A 19,170-nucleotide genomic window follows, 5' to 3' on the forward strand; every position below is an offset into this window, starting at 1 on the left:
ATGACACACACCTGAAACTTATATAATGTCATAAAGCAATATTACTTCACTCAATTTTTTTCTAAATGTTCTGTAACAACATGTATGACTTCAGCAATGGAAAATACTAAAAAGCAAACAAATATGAACTTAATAATCCTTAAAAAAGAAACAAAAAAATCCAGGCCTAAGAGGAAAGAAATGGGAATGTTGCATGCTTGATATTTCCATGCTGCCCAGTTGACTTCAAAGCATCTCTGCAATTAGTTTGCCATAAAAAATTTAGGGAGGCAGACCAGTTTCTTCTCATGGTTCAATAGACTGAAAACATGATTTCTGAAATGTATTTATTTTAACAATTCCAATAACAATAGAACAACTCAGTTTTTCTTGGAGCTTGGTAAAGAGGTATTTATATTAAAGCAATTCAGTAGCCTTGTAGCTAACCATTGACTCATCAGCTATTATTTTAAAATCATAAATAATAACCTTCAACCATATGAGGCCAGATAAGAAGGGGGAAGAAAATCTATGAAGGGTTTTAACTCCTGCAGCAAAAGTTTGAAACAAAAAGTGACATTACATAAATGCTCAGAGGGACTAAAGTCAGTTTGAACATACTGTCAGATCTCCTGAACCCCAAATCAAGAGCTGGGATCTGACAATGGGATAGGATGTTAGCAATTAGACTGCCATGGATAATTGGTGAGGAAGTAGCAGGGTGCTTGGGATTTGGATAGTTGAGCTGTACACAGGCATAAATGGGCAGGAAGGACAGATGTGGTGAGATGAAATATTTGGGTTTTTTTTTTTTTTGCATAGAAGAACTGGGGTATAGGCCAGAGGTGCAGGGATGAGAGGATTTGCCAGAGACCGAGTGGGGAGCAGAACAGGCAGATCTACTGAAATACACTGCTTAGGGGAGCAATAGGTAAAATAGGAGAGGTCTGCTGCACCATGTGAGTCAGCTCTCTGGCCAGAGATTGAACTCAGCCGTAGCAGCGATAGTGCTGAGACTTAACCCTAGCCCACAACAAGGCCTATGTAGAATCTTTATTTCAGACTTTGAGGCCAAGCACCCCTTGCCTTGCTTGTGTAATCAATGGCCAGAGAGCTTGCCTGCCCTGCCACTTGTCTCACACTCCCATCCCGCCACATTAGTCCACCTTTGGCACAAGATTTATAGAGTGTTTTCCTTCTGGTTGATCCCCAAAATGTGAGCATATAGAGAAATCACTTTCTTCTTCTGTCCGCTGAGCTCTCACTAAAACGCATCTATTAGCTACTACATCTGTACATCAGGGACTCAGAACCAACTGACTAGCATTTTAGAAAGTGATTGTCCATAGATGCAGGGCCCACTGCTACTTACTACAAATTCCCTGACTGTGACGGGCCTACAGCAGGGATGTCCCAGAGAACTTTCTGCTATGATGGAAATGCTCTATTTCATACTGTCCAATGGGGTAGCTGTTGAGCATGTGATGGCTGTTGAGCATGTGATGTGTGACTAGTATTAATGAGGAAGTGAACTTTTCATTTTACTTAAACTTTATTAAAATGTAATCGTCATATGTGGCAAGTGGCTATCACATCAGTGCAAGTTTAAGTGTTTGTCAAGGATTCTTGACAAAGTATGAAACAATTTTCTAAAACATTTTTTAAAACTATATATTAGATACTAGACATACTTTATAACTCAAACTTATAATTTCAAATTTGAAATGATATTCAGAACCTACCTGGTTGTTTTTGTGCCCATGTTATGCAATGAAATCATCTTTCAGAGCAAGCTTAGAAATGTCTGCTATAAAGCCCCTGAGAGATGCAGTATCCACTCTAGTGTTCACACAGCACTGACTTTAAAGAAGCACCCAATATCACACTTATTTAATTGTTGACAATGTCCTCTAAGCAATTTTTTTCTGAGAGCAAGACTCTGAAATAAAAGTATATATTTTTATTTGGGTACCTCCAAACAGACAATTTTAAAATAAGGTATGGGAAGTATAAACATTAACACAATTTTAAGGCACTTGCTCACTTGGATTTTTAAAGGAAGGACTGTATTTCTTTAAATTTGTATCAACTTGGGAGGTGGCAGCTGTGGGGAGTGGGTTACAGGTAGATTGCAGGTGGCAGTGGTGTTCTCTTCATCTTATAAAGCCTTGTAAAAGTAGGGGTTTTAAAAAATTATGTCAATGTGATCCATTGGATGTGTATGTGAGTCAGTCTCACACTTGATGTCATTTGTCCCATGTACAATTCCAGTTCCAGCACTGCTTTCTGGGGTGCAGGACCATTGCTGCACTGAAATCCACCCCCCCCCCCATGTTAATATTGAATCTGAATATACACATTTCCTTTCAGATAAGGAAAGCATTGGTTTTCTTTTATAGTCAGGAGAGTGTTAAGTTCCTCTATTTCAAGAGGCAATAATGCCAGAAGGGGTGATAAGGGCTGTGAGAGTTCACTTTGAACAAGGTGGGTAAGGAAATGCTGATGAAGAGTAATCTGCAATAAACATGATCCCTGCCCCTCGTTGCCCACTACAGATTCATGGTAACTGGTACTGAATTTTTTTGCTCATTCTTTACATTCTCATTAATAAAAACAGTCAATAACATTAAAAGAAAAAGCTTGACCGTGAGATATAATGCTCATTTTTCTTTTATTCATTTGTGGACAGAATCCTCAAGGCAAAGATTCTTAATAACCCAAATGAGACTGAGGTTCTTGAAATAAGACCGTAGCTTCCTGATCCCTCAAAACCATAAGATAACTCAGGCCTTTCTGATAAACTCATACGATATGCCAAACTATATTTTCATGATGAATTAGGCAAATTATTGGAACACATCGGATAAGAAATTTTCTACAGGTCCAAATTTTCATGGAAACCCAGGCATTAATTACTTTTAACATTCATTCCTGACTAAGTAAGTGAGAGTGTTTGTTTTTCTTTCACATTATAATCTTTGGCACAAATATCCGAAGGGACATGTGCTGGCTATAATTTCAAGACTGTTCAAAACAATCTTGCCTTTCATCCCAGGAAAGGTTAATTCCACACAAATGTCACAGTGGGAAAGAGGAGGGAGGTGACCTACACCAGAAAAAACAACAACACAACCCTAGGCTTTTAGCACAAGTAATACAACCAGTAATAACGGACATATGTTGTGTCGAATGGAATTTGGCTCCACATTGGTCTATACTTTCAAGTTTAAGGCTGACCGTCTGGTTAACAAGGATATTAAAAAATGCGGGTTCAGTCTCACAGGCTATGTAATCCTATGCGAAATTCCACTGGGTAAGAAGCTGCTTGTTGGAGCAAAGAGATCAGGGAATGAGCAAAGAGGCCCCCAGCCGGTAAGAAAGCAAGCCCAATCTAAATCACCTTTTAGGAGGGTAAAGAATGGACTACAATTAAATGACTGCAAAACAAAATGAAAGAGAGAAGATTTTGATTTTAGTGCATTGAGAAATGATAAGGCTAGCCAGTGGAACCGGCATTATCTGAAATGAAATAGACAAGCAGGAATACTTTAAGAGAGGCAGTGTGTTACTTGGTAAGTGGCTGCCAGGGAAGTTTGGATCTTGGGAGAACTATTATCCCAAAACTTTTTGGTATGTGCAAAAAAATTGGAAAGCAAATTTCAAGAAAATTTTGATAAATCCGATAAAATGGGCACCTAGAATGTAGTGTGTGATTTCACTACTGACACAGTGCAATGCCACTGACTGCAGAAGAACAGATTTAAGTCGTGATTAAATGACTCCAATTGGAGTCTAATAAATGAATTAGGAGACAATGTGGGCTGGCAGCATCCTGCTTTGCAGCTCCGCAGACAGAGAGCACAAGGCAGCTTCCCTAAGGGAATAACTTCTGGAGCCTCACAGTTCAAAAAGGTAATGGCAACCTTTTAAAGGGCCTGCTCAAATCCCATTTAGAATATTGTGCACAGCAGCACTTACCCACTAAAAATAGGCCATTCGAGTGTTTGGGAAAGTGTGGAGGAGGATGGCAGCGCTTGCAGGAGAGGAGGGTCATGTGAGGGCAGTCTTTGAGAGCCGAGCATGTTAAGATGTGAAAAGAGGTGATTTAATCAAGGTTGATGAGTATCTGATGGGCTCACACAAAGACGTGAGGGCAAGACCTATTCATGCCGTGAGGATAAAGGATGGTACCGACTGCTAATTAAGGCTAAGGGGAGAGGGATTCAGTAGGCAAGACCCTTTTTTTTTTTTTTTTGCAGGGCCATGGAGAAGAGGGGGCAAATGAGATAAGGTAGAGTTAAAAAAGCAGGGAAGGCCTGGCATGCCTGGTTAAATAAAGCCCCATGACTGGGATGTCTTAGGAAATTGCCTGTGCCTCTCCTCTCCTCTCCACCTTCGGTTTCCATTTTCTGGCTACTGGAACCCCTCATGGAAATTCCTTCTGCCTTAACAGTCCCAAAGGTATATGGAGCTGCTTGTTTGAAACATTGACATAGGACTCATTCTGCGGGGGGATTGTAAAGTTCGTGATAGGTGTGCATGTATGTGTCTGTGGCAAGCCTTTGGGATACAAGTGTTCCTAAGAAGACTAAAGCAAAGGAAATTTTCATAATCTATCTGTTAGATGACTTTAAATACTAGTAGTTCAGACAGGTTCAGAAGAAACAAATGATACAAATGGATACCATTATTATTCTAAAGTGGTAGGTCAATCAATCCATCAATTCATTTTTTTCACACATGCACATGCATACACACACAGAGAACACATGCACATGCATGTGCAGAGTCACCGGTAGTGAATTTGTTCTCTCCACCGCCAGTGGCTTGTATTGGCTATCCAAGGTAGAAACAAAGACTAAAATATAGGCAGACTGCAAGCCAGCCTGGACTGCAGACCCTCAGCTGCACTGCTGCTCTGTGACAGCTGTCAGCCTGTGATCATGGTGGCTGGCTGTTCAGCTGCCACCACGGGTACCAAAGCTGCTCCAAGCAAGCCTCCTCCTCTGGCAACCACAGTCGCAGCTGGTAAGGCCAACATAGCCACAACATCTGCCCCCGTGGTTGCCACCGCTCCCACTGGCACCTCCAGTGCTTGCTCTTTCCTGGCCTTTGATGAAATGAGACTAGATTGGGGGGAGTGGAGAGAAAGAACCTACAGGGTTTCTTTGAAACCAGAGAGGAACCTGATCTTAAGGCCATGCCTGACTTACAGAAGACAGAGCAGTTTGTAAGAGTCAGTTGCCCCCATCATGGAGGAGAACACCCCCAGATGTGGTGGAGTAAAGCATGCTTGGGTTCCAACAAAGGATGTTGCTTGTGCTGCTGAGGTCAGGGAAATAATCGATAATCATGTCGCAGCCAAAATCAGCTAACCATTCGCCCTGCCTGCTTGGAAAGAGCCTGCCTGCTTGGAAAGAGCCTTGCCCAGTCTATCTGATAACAGAATTAGCACTGGGGCCTGGCGGCATGTCATGGCACACGAAGAGAATATGGCTGCAGCTGCGTGTCCACACTGACTCGCACGGGGACTGCTGCATGCATGGAGGTGCCTCGGCATTACCAGAATACGAGCCTTTGATGCAGCCACCATCGTCCTGCCCCTTTTGCTTCTTTCTTACACAGATCTACTGGCACTTCCCAATATCCAGTGTTGCACAATTTGCTATCCCAAATACTTACTCTGTGCAAATCAGATTAACTTTATAAAATTATTACTATGTTCAGTTAACAGCTGGGCCCCTATTAGCGGTCCCACAGTCAATGTCTGCTTCAACATCACCTACTTCTCAGGGAAGAAGAACCTCTTAGGACTATTGAATTTGGTCAAATGCGAAACATTTTCTTTTTTTTTTTTTTAAGATTTATTTATTTATGCTTACAAGGGCTGGGGTACAGACCAGAGGTGTGGGAGGTGAGAGGATTCACCAGAGACAGAGTGGGGAACAGAACAGGCAAACTGGCCGAAATACACTGCTGAGGGGAGCAGCGGGCAAGACAGGAGAGGTCTGCTGCGCCATGTGGGTAGCTCCCTGGCCGGGAATCGAACTCGTGCTGCACAGGCTACAGATAGCTTCATAGTGCTGTGCTTAACCCCTTGTGCCACCAGGGAGGCCCAGAAACATTTTCTTCTGGGAGAAGAGTCTTTAGCGTATCACTCCCCAAAGAGGGATTTTTTAAAAAACAAACAGCGAATTCCCCATTAACTTAAATATTTTGGATATAGTTGGAAGCAGCAATAAAAGCCTCTGCACTCACTACAGAATAAATCAATTCAGCTGATAAATACTTGGATTTTTATTCATTTATAATAACAATCAGAGTCAAGTACACAAAGATTTGAAGAAGAAATGACTAAGGAATTTGCTTCTTTCCCAAATAATAATTCAAAGCACTTGGAAAACCTCCTCATACATAAGGTTTCAGAAATTAAGTATTTGTGGAAAAATATATTAAAAATCCATGCATGATAAAAACGCTTAAGGAACTAATAATAAAAAGAAAGATTTTAATCTGATAAAGGACATCTAAAAAAGTATCAATGGCAAATGTCATACATATAATACTGATCACATTTTCTTCAAAATTAAGAATGACACGAGTGCCATCTCTCACTGCCTCTTAACTACCTCTTATTGCCAATCTTAGAGAGTGCAGTGAGATAAGAAAAAAATATAAAACTGACAAAGATTGGAAAAGAAGAAACAAAACTGTTATTTGCATGTGATATAATTTTTTTTGTATAGAAAAGCTAAAAGAATCTACAGGTAAGTTATTTGAATGAATGAGGGCATTTAGAAATTAGCAGAATTTAGAACCATACAAAATACATTTCTAGGCACTATACACCAACAAGTAATAAAATATATTTGCAACAGCAAGGGAAAAAATAGATCATATCAAATGGAAATTGTGCAAATCATTTGCAAGAAAATTATAAGCCTTTGCTGAAAGATATTAAAGAAGCCCTAAATAAGTAAAGATCCATACTATGCTACGGTATTGGACTTAATATCGAAGATGTCAATTCTCGTCTAATTGATTTAAAACTTAATGCATTTCTTATCAAATCAATGAGGTTTTGTACAGGGCTTGACAACTCTGCTATAAAACGTTTGCAAATGCAAAGGGACAAAAATATCCAAAACACCCCCCAAAAGACAAATAGTTTGCATTGAAATGAAGAATATGAGATAATTGACACCTCATAAAGAAAATAAAAAGCCATGCTTCAAAATGGGAGAAGATATATCATAAATATAGAACCAATACAAGTTTCTATCCACAAGTCTATAAAAAATGAGGGTCAGTAAGAAGAAAATCCAAAGAAAAATGGACAAATGTCATAAAATGACAATTTCACAGAAACTAGTAAGAATTGCCCATGAGTAAATGAAAAGGCAGTAAGTCAAGCTATTAATTAGTAAAGGGAAAATTAAAGCCACAGGAAGACAGACACCTCCTCACACAGAAGAATGGCCTTGGCAGGGAGGTTTGACGGAGCTGTGGGGCCTCTCAGGCACTGCTGCAGGGAGTTCAATACAACTGCTTTGTGGAACATTTTGGTATCAACTTGTACACCTAAGGGAAATTCTTGCACATTGAGGTGTGTCTGTAAATCCCATAACATTGTTTGTAGTGGCATGGAACTAGGAACAATAGAAATATCAATCACCAGGAAAACAGATGGACAGATTGTGACACAGTTGTACAAGGGAATATTACACAGCGGGGAAAGCAAATGAACCGCAGCCCTGCGTGGCGACCTCATGGGCCTCACGAACACAGTGCTAAGCAGTGTTGACTCGCTCTAGTCAGCCACAGAATCCATTCAGAAGTAGGCAAAACAAGTTAATATATTAGTTAGGAAATCACATATGCGTGGCACATTTTTAAAACAAGCTGTTGGCCCGGTGCCTGTTTTGGCAAATAAGCTTTACTGGGGACACAACCATGTCCATTTGTTTATGTACTGTGTACAGCTGCTTTCGCACTACTGCGGCAGAGGTTAGTACTCGTTACAGAGGTTATAGGGCCTGTAAGCTGAAAATATTTACTATGATCCTTTATAGACAGAGTTTGCTGATCTCTGCTTTACAGGAAAGAAAGGGAATGATTAACCCAAGATTCAGGAGAGTGGTTGCCTCCAAGGAGACAGAGGGGCTTCTAACACCTCAAAGTAAGGAATTCTTTCTTCCCTTTTTTGCCCTTTAAAACTTACTAGGGGTAGCTTGAAAATTAGACGAAATTTCTTGAAAATCATTACCTGGATATAATATATAACATCTCATGTACTCCCTCCTTCTAGCTTTCACATTTTATTTTACATAGATACAGTATATTCACTGTTTTGTATGATATTTATTTTTACAATTATTTTTTTCACATTCATTAAGCATGTATTCAAAACTTTATATGTGCAAGGCAACAGGCTGTGGAATCAAAAGTAATCAACATACAGCTTTACCCTCAGGAATGCAGGCTAAGGTATGCGGGGTTAGAGATAAGTGCTCAGGGGATGCCAACAAACACAATGCAGTGTAGTAAGCATTTGAATGCAGAACATAGTGGGACAAAGAAGAATGCCCCACAGGCATTGAGATGAATCTCAGAGGTTGATCAGAGACGATGTGATGAGGCAGAGAAGTAGAAAGAAGCAGGAAGGCAGTCTACAGGCTTCAATCTATTCTAGATTGAATTGGAAGGGGAAAGCCTTGTTCAAACAGCCTCCCTGTGAACACCTAATATTTTTAAAATCAGAATACAAAGTGTGAGTATAAATCTTTATCATCAGCAGATCAACATCATCTGCTGGGTACAAACTTTCTAGTTGATCAAGGAGACCCTTTTCAACCTTACCTCCCAACCACATTCACAGCAACTCTCCTCACCTTCTGCTGCCACATACCATATCAAATAACTTGGAGCAAAAAATGTATACATTAAAAAATAATACAATGCTCTTTTCAAGCTGGAAATTAAAAAAAAAAGATGAAACTGGATGAATGTTAATGGTTATGGTTTTCCCAGTGGGCATTTTAAATGAAAAGTCCTTAAAAATATGCATATTCTGGCCTCCCTGGTGATGCAAGGGGTTAAGCACAGCACTATGAAGCAATCCACAGCCTCTGCAGCATTTTGATACGGGGCCAGGGAGCAACCCACATGGCGCAGCAGACCTCTCCTGTCTTGCCCGCTGCTCCCCTCAGCAGTGTATTTCAGTCCATCTGCATGTTCTGTTCCTCACTCTGTCTCTGGTGAAGCCTCTCACTGCCTGCACCTCTGGCCTGTACCTCTGGACTTGTATGCATAAATAAATAAATCTTTAACAAAATACGCATATTCTTTGGTCCAGCAACTGCACTTCTAGGGATTTAATTTAAGAACATAAGAAATGACACGCAAGGATGTTCACAGTGATATTGGTCATAAAGGGGGAAAAACAGTAAATAGCTTAAATATCAATAATAGGTTAAATTATGATACGGATTAACGACTGAATATAAAACTCAATCACTACAAATAAAAAAAATGCATATGTGGTGGTGTAACAGGGTGGTCCCCAGGAAAGGGGGAAGTTCCAGGTTCCCTGCCCCACCCAAGGGAGGGTGGAGCTGAGCAGGAAGAGGAGAAGCTGCAGAAGAGACTGAGGAAGGAACAGGTGGGCAGGGAACCTGGAACTTCCCCCTTTTCTGGGGACCACCCTGTTACAATGGGGCATTTCATTTAACCTCACACCAAATCTCAAAAGTAGGTCAATTATCCAAATTTTACATATAAGGAGGTGGAAGGAAACCCACAGAACTTAACTTGCCCAAGGACATAATTATCAAGTAATGAAGGCAGGATTCAAAAGGAGGCCATCTGCCTCTCCTGCCCACTATCCTTACCACATAGCCTCCTTGCTTTTGTGCAGAACTGGACTAGAACTACCTGTCTCACAGGGTTACTATGAGAATGAAATGAAATAACAAACACAAAGTGCCTGAAAGGTGGTAGACATTCAATACCCAGAGGCTCCAGGTCACATAATCCATGAAGCCAGAATTTCTATGGAAATTTGAATTTGGTGTTCCCAGGAACACAGGGACTCCTCTTTTTTGGCTCCAACTCCCTAAGGCAGGGTCAGTAGGAACTTTTTCCCTGTCTCCTAGATGGCACCTCAGAGGTCAGGGAACAAAATAGCCCTCTTCGGAAAGGAGGGAAACTCCATAGTGATCTTTGAAGTTTTAAGTTCTGTCTACTTTTCTTTCCTTCGATCAGGAATTATTTATTAACATAGGTGGCAGGCACATGTACATACATGTTTTGTTTTATATACTTTTTTGTTTTTATGTTGTAGTCTACAATTTATAAACATTTTTGAAGAGAGAAGAGATTCACGCCAATGCTGGCAGTCACCCTATGGATACTGAGGACAATGGAATTCAAGGACTTCTGACCTACAAATCTCTGGTACTGACTGTCATCATCTTGTTTTGTGGTGAGAAATTCTCCAAAGCTTTCTAAATAGCAGACTATATCCAAAGGTAGCTTTCTACTCTAACATCTACTCTACCTTCCTAGAGGACGAGAATGAAAGCGTGTCTTAGAATTTGAAGACACCACTGAGTCACCCGAGCTAGCCAACCTGACACTGCAGAATCTCCTTAACAGTGTCTTGGGCAAGTGACTATCTCCCTTTCCTTGAGCAGAAGGCTGGGATCATACACAGCCTATGCTATGGCTGTGAAGTTCCTTCCAGGACCAGGTGCTTCCACATCTGGCTCCCAAAAGAACTTCTGAGATTTCTGATCACTGCTCTTTGCAGTCCAGTGTTGAAAGGAACTTGGCATATCATCTTATCTGGTCCCTTCCATAGGAGGGAGGCCATGCATGGATATATCTGGGCCCGAGGCTTGTGTGTAGCCATGAGATCACATGTGGGCACTCCAGAGTCCCTGGACATCCCCACCATGATACTCTGCTCTCCTGCCAATGGTACTGATCAGATAGACTATTATGTTAGAAAGAGATCTCTTCCACCTTAGTATCTCTTATGGATTTCCATTTTGCTTCCTAGTGCATCACAAAACACACATCATTTATGAGACTTTGTATGTTGCATTTCCCCTGAGTAAAATGCAACATCCAGCTTACCTGTAGAGATCTTTGATCATGTTGTTGTCAAAGCGATTACACAGGTTGTTGAGGACTTGTTCGTGTTGGCCAAACAAGCGGATGTAGTTGGAGACAGGGAAAGGCTTCCTGGAAAGGCACGTGATGGTTTCCACCATTTTATACTTGTTAATATGTATTCGGAAGTAGGTCCCATTTTTCGCACTACCTGTGATTATTTCTAAACCCTGGGTAAGAGGGTAGATCAGGAAAACAGCATTAGAAACATCTCTGGACTCTGGGAACTTTGTCACAGCAATTTATTTTTCAAATATACCAGAGAGGTTATACCTTATCACTTGTTGCAAATAACAGTAATGGATATTGACTGAACTCAAAAGAAGATAACAGTGTGTCAGAAATCACATACTTGGACTTAATGACTAAATGTTCCTCAGGATATTTTAAACTGATTGCATTGTTCCGTGTTTCTAAATTAGTTGCTAGGTTACGACCAATTCTCTATTACTCGATACCTCATACAGCTAATTCATGGAACTGGGCTTATTCTCTTCTGTGAGTTGTTTTAAGACTTCATTTTCTTAGTTTCTCACAGCACCATTTTGAGAAAACTTCGTAGTCAAAAGTGATGAGAAAGAATATCAGTCATTTTCAAGTGTACTTAAACAGAGGAAACAAGGAACAGATAAGTCTCTGGTAGCTGGGTTTAGGGAGGTTTAGCTATTTTTTAAGGTCTGTTCTCAGGAGAAAGACCACAGTTATGGGCAATACACATACAACATTCTTTTTTTTTTAAGATTTATTTATTACACATACAAGAACTGGGGTACAGGCCAGAGGTGTACGGGGGGTGAGAGGACTCACCAGAGACAGAGCAGGGAACAGAACAGGCAGACTGACTGAAATACATTGCTGAGGGGAGCAGCGGGTGAGACAGGACAGGTCTGCTGTGCCATGCGGGAAGCTCCCTGGATGGCTGGGGATAGAACTCGTGCTGCAGTGGCTGCGGGCAGCTTCATAGTTTGCATCTTAACCCCTTGCATCACCAGGGAGGCCCTACATACAACATTCTTAAGGTGATTTTCTAGTTTGTAAATTATCAAAGATGTGGATATGTGGTTTTATACCCCCTAGAAACTGGTAAACCTGCCACAAACCCGGATGACCAGGGAAGATGCTGTTCTATTATGCCACTCCCGCTTTTTCTCTTTTAGTTTCTGATGTGTATTGGCCCACCAACCAGACACCACTCCCCCACAGACTCAGAAAGCTACCCTGGGAACCCTCGGAGGACAAACATAGGTTTTGTTGGTGGCGGTTGAACTTGCCCTTTGCCCAGAATCTGAACTCAGTGCATGGAAACATTCAATACCTCTTTGCTTAGTGCAGCTAGATTTAGGCTTTTGCCCTGAACTTCAGTGTGACATTTAGAAAGCCAAGATGAGTTGGACTACACAATCTCAAACATTTACTTAGTCCTGGACATCCCCTGGGGATTTTGTCTAAAGAAGGACATATGGTTTAACTAGATGTTAAAATTGAAGCAACTGGTTGGTGTTTGGTACCACGTGGCAAAGCCCTGAAGGGGAATCAACCAATCGTGAGCTAGAAGGAGGGATGTCTTGCACATCTTGGACTAACCCCAAGTATGGGTGAGGAAAAGGTTATTTTGGGATAAATGAAATAGAAAATACATAGGTAAGGGGTTGAGGGACAGCACCTCAAGGGAGGTGCAAACGGTCCATCATTCAATAGGATGGATGAAGACAAAGTGTTTAGAAACGAACACTCAGTAAGACTTTCTCTAACAATCATGGTACAGCACACAGGGCCCTGCCATGCATCCAGTGGAAATTATTGGTGCACTATATTTTATAACAGAAAAACATATTCACAGTGAATGTTGCACTATAGAAGAATAATATATAATTTACACTATTTTATAATTTGTCCAAGTTCATTCTATTTTTATAAAAATACACAGTACTATTATTTGTATCAACATTTTAACAAAATGTTAATGGCCATTTTCTGTGGTTGAGGGACTGGGTCATTTTTGTATTTTCTCTTGCTGTTTATTTAACTATTTGTAGCTTCTATTTTTAAAAAATGACTATCACTTCTAAAATGAATTTTAAAAAAGATATTTTATTTTTTTTTATTTATTTTTTTAAAATAATAAATTTTATTGTTATATTCCCCATACAATTGCAGCCCCCCCATTCTGACCCCAATCCCTCCCCTCCTGCCCCCGCCCCCCTAAAAGTGTCTCTGGTTCATAGTTTTTTGTTGATTTTGATTTTCACTTTCTTATAGTTATTCATTTTCCTGGTCCCTTATTTAAGTTTTCTAGATTCCTGCTATGAGTGAGACCATCCGGTATTTTTCTTTTTCTTTTTGGCTTATTTCGCTGAGCATGATCCCTTCCAACGCCATCCATGTTGCTGCAAATTGCATGTGTTTATCTTAAAAAAGATATTTTAAAATACACTGAGTTGTGGCAAGCATGCTCTTGTGACCAGTAGTTCTCCAGTTCTAGATTCTAGCCCTGTGGACTTTTTTTCCCCCATTGAGATCTGTTTTTCAAGTTTTGACTTTGCAGATTTGAACAATGAATACCACCCAGGGTGGAAAGGTGGCATCACAGAAAAATCCCTGCTACTGACTTTATTTGGTGACCTGCCATCATAACCATAATTTCTGCATTAAACACACATATACCTATGAGAGTGAAGAAATGATACCCAAGACATTAAAGACAATTTGAGTTCAGCATCAGCAACTTTAGATGTAGCTCTCCAATCCCAGGGGTGAGAGGCCCCTTCACAGTCATGATGGCAAAGTAGAAAAGTTGAGTGAGTATCTGAAAAGGGGCCACTCCCTTGGCCAAGGTGATGGAGTGGCTAGGGGTCTGGGAGAGGGGACACTGACACCAGCTTTAGCATAGTTTTAGCTGCCAGTCTTCCTCAGAGCTCACTGAAGAAGAGAGTTAGCAATCCCACAAGGTCTTGATCTCCCCTTCTCCTTTTAAAAATGTGTGAGTGATTATGGAAGGGAACCCAGGCATCAAAGGTACACGCCTTAAGATCTGCCCAGGTGACTGATTAAATTGTGCGGTTTTTTTTAGGATTTATTTATTTATGCATACAAGAACGGGGATACTGGCCAGAGTTATGGGGGGTGAGGGGATTCATCAGACACAGAGTGGAGAACAGAATAGGCAGACTGACTGAAATACACTGCTGAGGGGAGCAGCAGGTGAGACAGGAGAGGTCTGCTGCACCGTGTGGGTTAGCTTCCTGGCCTGGGATCGAACTTGTGCTACAGTGGCTGTGGATGACTTCATAGTGATGAAACTTTACCCCGTGCACCACCAGGGAGGCCGACTGACTAAATCTCGATTCATTATATACTTTAACTTTGCGCACAGGACTCCATGCTTCAAGGGGCTTATTTGCGTCAGGCTAAGTTCTTCAAGATTCAGACCATGGTAACTTAGTTGATCATGTCTTGACAAATTCTGGCAGAGCCCTGATTGGTTGCTGGCTGAGAGTGTGAATGTTGTGTGCCCCCCCCACAACCCCGCCCCGTGCCCCACCAATGTCAGCGTGTTGTGGTATTGTAGGCATTGCTTTCAGTGACTTGTCATGAATCTGTTTGTTTGGGCCTCTTTTTATTGTTTAATTTGAAGACTGAATTAGATTCCTTGAGTTGCCTATGTTTTAGCACATTATAGACATGAGTGCTTGAAGAGCACAGAAAACAGCCACAATGTTGGTAAGGAAATGACTAAATTATGCTATGATAGTTAACCTTATCTTTGGAAGTAATTGTGTGCACTTTAATGAGATTTGGGACTGTGTGAGCACAACTGGGAAGGGCATTCTGGGAATTTGGGATACAAATATTTTGCATTGGCATTAAAGATAACTTACCTACATTAGGGTTTCTCAAACATAAATTACCCTTTAGGACTGGGAAGACATATCTAAATTTTCTTAGGTCATTTCTAATTGTAGTTGTTAACAAATCAGGAAAATCGAGTGAAATTCAGAACTCTTTCTCTGCCTAGTCTCACAAAAACAAAAAACAAACAAACAAAAAAACCACTTTACTAAACGATGACTTAGGCAGTTTCCAGCACTGCCACTCCATGAAGGATTTGGGGGTTATGATAATTATTTCACACATGTCCCAATTCTGTGTGGCGTGTCTAGTTCCTTCTTTTAAGTGTATAAGTAAATTATTAGGAAATTTGAAATTTGAATTTTAAATTTTGGTTGGCGTGACTGATTCTTGTGGGTTTTTCTTTCTTCCTTTTTTCTCAATACAAGTATCCTTTATGATTTTGACAAAGATTGGGAAAAGCTCTGGAATTCAGGCCAAGTAGAAGACAAGATTAATCAGAATTAGTTACAAGAAATCAAGTTCCCGGCTCTCATGATGAACACACAATTTTAAATTTAATGGCATCCAAAGCAGAATTTGTTGTGACAAATTTCTTTATTCCATGGTGTATAAGCCAACAAAGCATGTGGACGTGAATCTGTAAATTAGTTTATTATGTAGATGACTTGAGGTCCCGTTTCTTCCTTTTGTTGGGTTACCTCTCCGGGAGCTCATGAATTACTAAAGTATCTTTAAATTTAAATATTCCAGTTAATGAGGGCTATAAAAGTTTGATAAAATTCATCCATACTAGGTAAAAATATTAATTTAGTTTTTCTACTGAAATATTGTTCAATGGCCTCTATTCTCAATTGGCTATATTTAGGTGACTGCCTGACCATTTTGGCAACAATTTTACTTAATCAAATTAATTCCAACTCCAAAAGATTGCCATGGAACCATCCTACAATTTTTTTTCTTGGAGAATAAAATGGAAGAAATCTGTTTAAATCTTCTGTACTAATTAAAAAGGAGGCCCACCTGGCAAATGGTTAATTAAAGTCAGGGGTCCTGTTCAAATACTGTCATAGCACCAGCCAAAGAATCTATTTAAGTTGCATTCTTATTAAAACTCATTATCTAAAAACCCCTTTTGGCTCCTCCTCTGACTTTATTCAGAAAGAGAGCCAGTGCAGTGGTTCATAAATAAATGGCACTGCATGTAGGAAATCACACAATGTCCTTGAAGAATCTGTCTGAAACTAAGTCTTATATTTTCTAGCTCTTGTACATAGCCAGTTCTTAACCTACAAGGACCGATGTGCTCATCCATTGAACTCATTGTCTATATTTCATCTTGTTCCACTTCATCTGTAGCATATTATTTTTTCCAAAGATGACCACAACAATATTCCCATTGAGAGGTGAATTCTATGTCCCCTTCTTGAATACCAGTGGACTGTGACTGTGTCAACAGATGGTGTAAGGTCAGTGATGCAGTGTGACTTTCCAGGCTGAACAAAAAGTCAATCCAAAATGCTGGTGAGGACACTGCACTTGGAACCCTCAGTTGTCATATAAGAAGTCTGATCATTCCAGGGTGCCATGCTGTGAGGAAGCCTGGGCATGACAATGTGAGAGGCTCTCACTTTGAGTCACTCCAGCCCAGATGAGTTGCAAGCTTTCAGTTATGACTAAATTAGCCTCAGATGATCTGAACTATTGAGTCACTCCCTAACCTACTTGTCCTCCCGGCAAGGCCCCAGACACTGTAGAACAGAAGCAAACAGTTCCCACTGGACCCTGCTTGAATTCCTGACCCACAGAATCTGTGAACAGAATCAAATGGGCACGTCTCATTCCCAAGTTGTTACATGGCAGTAGAAACTGGATCACCATTTGCTGCGATTGTTTTTTTCATTTGTAAGAAAATTTTGCATCAGAACATGTGTACAGGAAAAGAATCTGGGGCAGGCCAAAGGGAAACGAATTGAAACATACAGAAGCTGTCCTTTACCTGGAAAAACCGGGTTTCATTATTTATCTGGAACTATGATTAACAACAATGTCCACCACTGACTGATGGTGAAAATGACCCCACACTCTTCTGTTCCTTTAAAGCAGTGTCACTTTACACATGAGCCTAATAATCCCAGAAATACAGAGAATTTGAGAAACTTGTTCAGAGCCTATGGGAACTAAAAGGAAGAGCTGGGATTCTGATTTCCTGACATTCCAGGGACCAATAACCTATGCCATTATGTGGCTGCCCACTTTAAGGAATTTTCCAATAGTTTCTACTATTGACCAATGACTTTCCTATTGGCCAGAACCTGCCACATTGCCAATCCAATTCTCCAGGAAATGTTCTTTTAGTTAGTCATATCCTTAAACCCCCAAAATAGTCCAGATAAGAAAATGGGAACAGAAGTGAAGTAACTTTCAGTGTCTGCCTCACTTATAAAAAAGAAACCATGACACATCAGAGAGGGGCCCCCAGCCCACCCCAGTTAACAATGAACACCAGTGGGACCATCTGTCCAAGAATCTTATTTAAAGACCTAACAATTGACTGACCAGGTATGTTCTTTCTGGTTCCTTTTAGCCCAGAGGACGTCCCACTCTATAGATTCTGCTTCTCCTCAATAGCCCCTTTGGTATAATTCAGGGAGGGCAGGATGACAATGGGCTCTGAACAGGCATTTAAGACCCTAAGCAACTTGCTACAGTACTACAAAGGCTGTTTTAGTTGTTCATTGATGCATCACAGATTACCTCAGAGCTTTGTGTATTAATGTCCTTCAGTAGGTGAATGGATAAATACATTATGACACACTGTAGACTGAAATGTTATTCAATGCAGAAAAAAAATGAGTTATCATGCCATGAAAGGGCATCGAAGAAACAAATACATGTTATTAAGTGAAAGAAGTCAATCTGAAAAGGTTACATACTGTATGATTCCAATTGCATGACATTCTGGAAAAGGCAAAACTATGGAGAGAATAAATGAACCAGTAATTGCCAGAAGTTGGGGGTAGGGGAAGGTAGAGCACAGAGGATTTTTATTTTTTTTTAATCTTTTTAAAAATATTTATTTATTTATTTATGCAAGCACTGGGTATAGTCAGAAGCGCGGAAGGGTGAGAGAATTCACCAGAGCCAGAGCGGGGAACAGAACAGGCAGACCGACGAAATACACTGCTGAGGGGAGCAGCGGACATGGCAGGAGAGGTCTGCCCGCCGTGTGGAACCCTTGCCGGAGGCCGGGGATCGAACCAGCGCTGCGGAGGCTGTGGGCAGCTTCGCAGCCCAGCGCTCAACCGCTGTGCCACCGGGGACGCCCAACACAGAGGATTTTTAAAGCAGTGAAACTACTCTGTATAATAGCATAATGGTAGATCCATGTGATTATACATCTGTCCAAATTCATAAAATGTATAACACCAAGAGTAAACACTACTGTAAACTGTGGACTTCGGGTGATTATGAGGTGTGAATGTAAGTTCATCAATTGTAGAAATGTACCATTCTGGTGGGAGATGTTGGTAATGAGAAGACTGTATTTTCCTCTCTCTTTTACTATAAACCTAAAGCTGTTCTAAAAAAATAAAAACACATATATTTAAAAACAGTGGCTAAAACAATAAATTTTCATTATCTCAGTTGTCAGGTGTCAGAAATTGGGAGTGGTTTAGATGGGATGTTCTGGTTCATGGCATCCCATGAGGTTGTATCGAAGATGTGGGTTGGGCCTGCATTATCTGAAGGCTTGACTGGAGCTGGAGGATCCCCTACCAAGTCAACTCCCTCAAATAACTGGCAGATTTCTAATGGTGGTTGCAGTAATCCTCAAATCCTTACCATAGGGACCTCTCCAAAGATCTTGCTTGGTAACCTTACCATCTGTCAGCAAATGATCCAGGGAGGGTGTGGGACGGTGCATATTGGAAGTTGTCACATCTTTCATAACCTAGACTTGGAAGTCACCCACTGTCATTTCCATTATATCCTATTGGCTACACAAATTAGTCCCTTTCATTGTGGCAGGAGAACATATGAGGTCATGAATACCAAGGGGAAAGAATCATTGGGGGCCAGTTTGGGGGCTGGCTACCATAGTGGCTTTCTGATGTATGAGCCAATGCATTACACTAAAGACCAAATAAAGAATTTAACCCCTCT

General features: G+C 40.7%; 1 protein-coding gene across 4 annotated transcripts in view; it reads right to left on the reverse strand.

Moving 5' to 3' along the window:
• The window catches only part of CFAP61 (cilia and flagella associated protein 61), a 278,265-nt gene that overhangs the window by 44,498 nt on the left and 214,597 nt on the right, over positions 1–19,170 (reverse strand). For all 4 annotated transcript variants that reach the window (XM_054695984.1, XM_054695993.1, XM_037493943.2 and 1 more), the window contains exon 25: positions 11,119–11,324. In XM_054695984.1, coding sequence (XP_054551959.1) covers positions 11,119–11,324 — 206 coding nt within the window. The remainder of the gene's footprint in view (positions 1–11,118; positions 11,325–19,170) is intronic.

This window comes from Talpa occidentalis, unplaced genomic scaffold (assembly GCF_014898055.3).
Source record: "Talpa occidentalis isolate TD23 unplaced genomic scaffold, MPIMG_talOcc4v2.1 talOcc4.10, whole genome shotgun sequence".
Taxonomy (NCBI): Eukaryota; Metazoa; Chordata; class Mammalia; order Eulipotyphla; family Talpidae; genus Talpa; species Talpa occidentalis.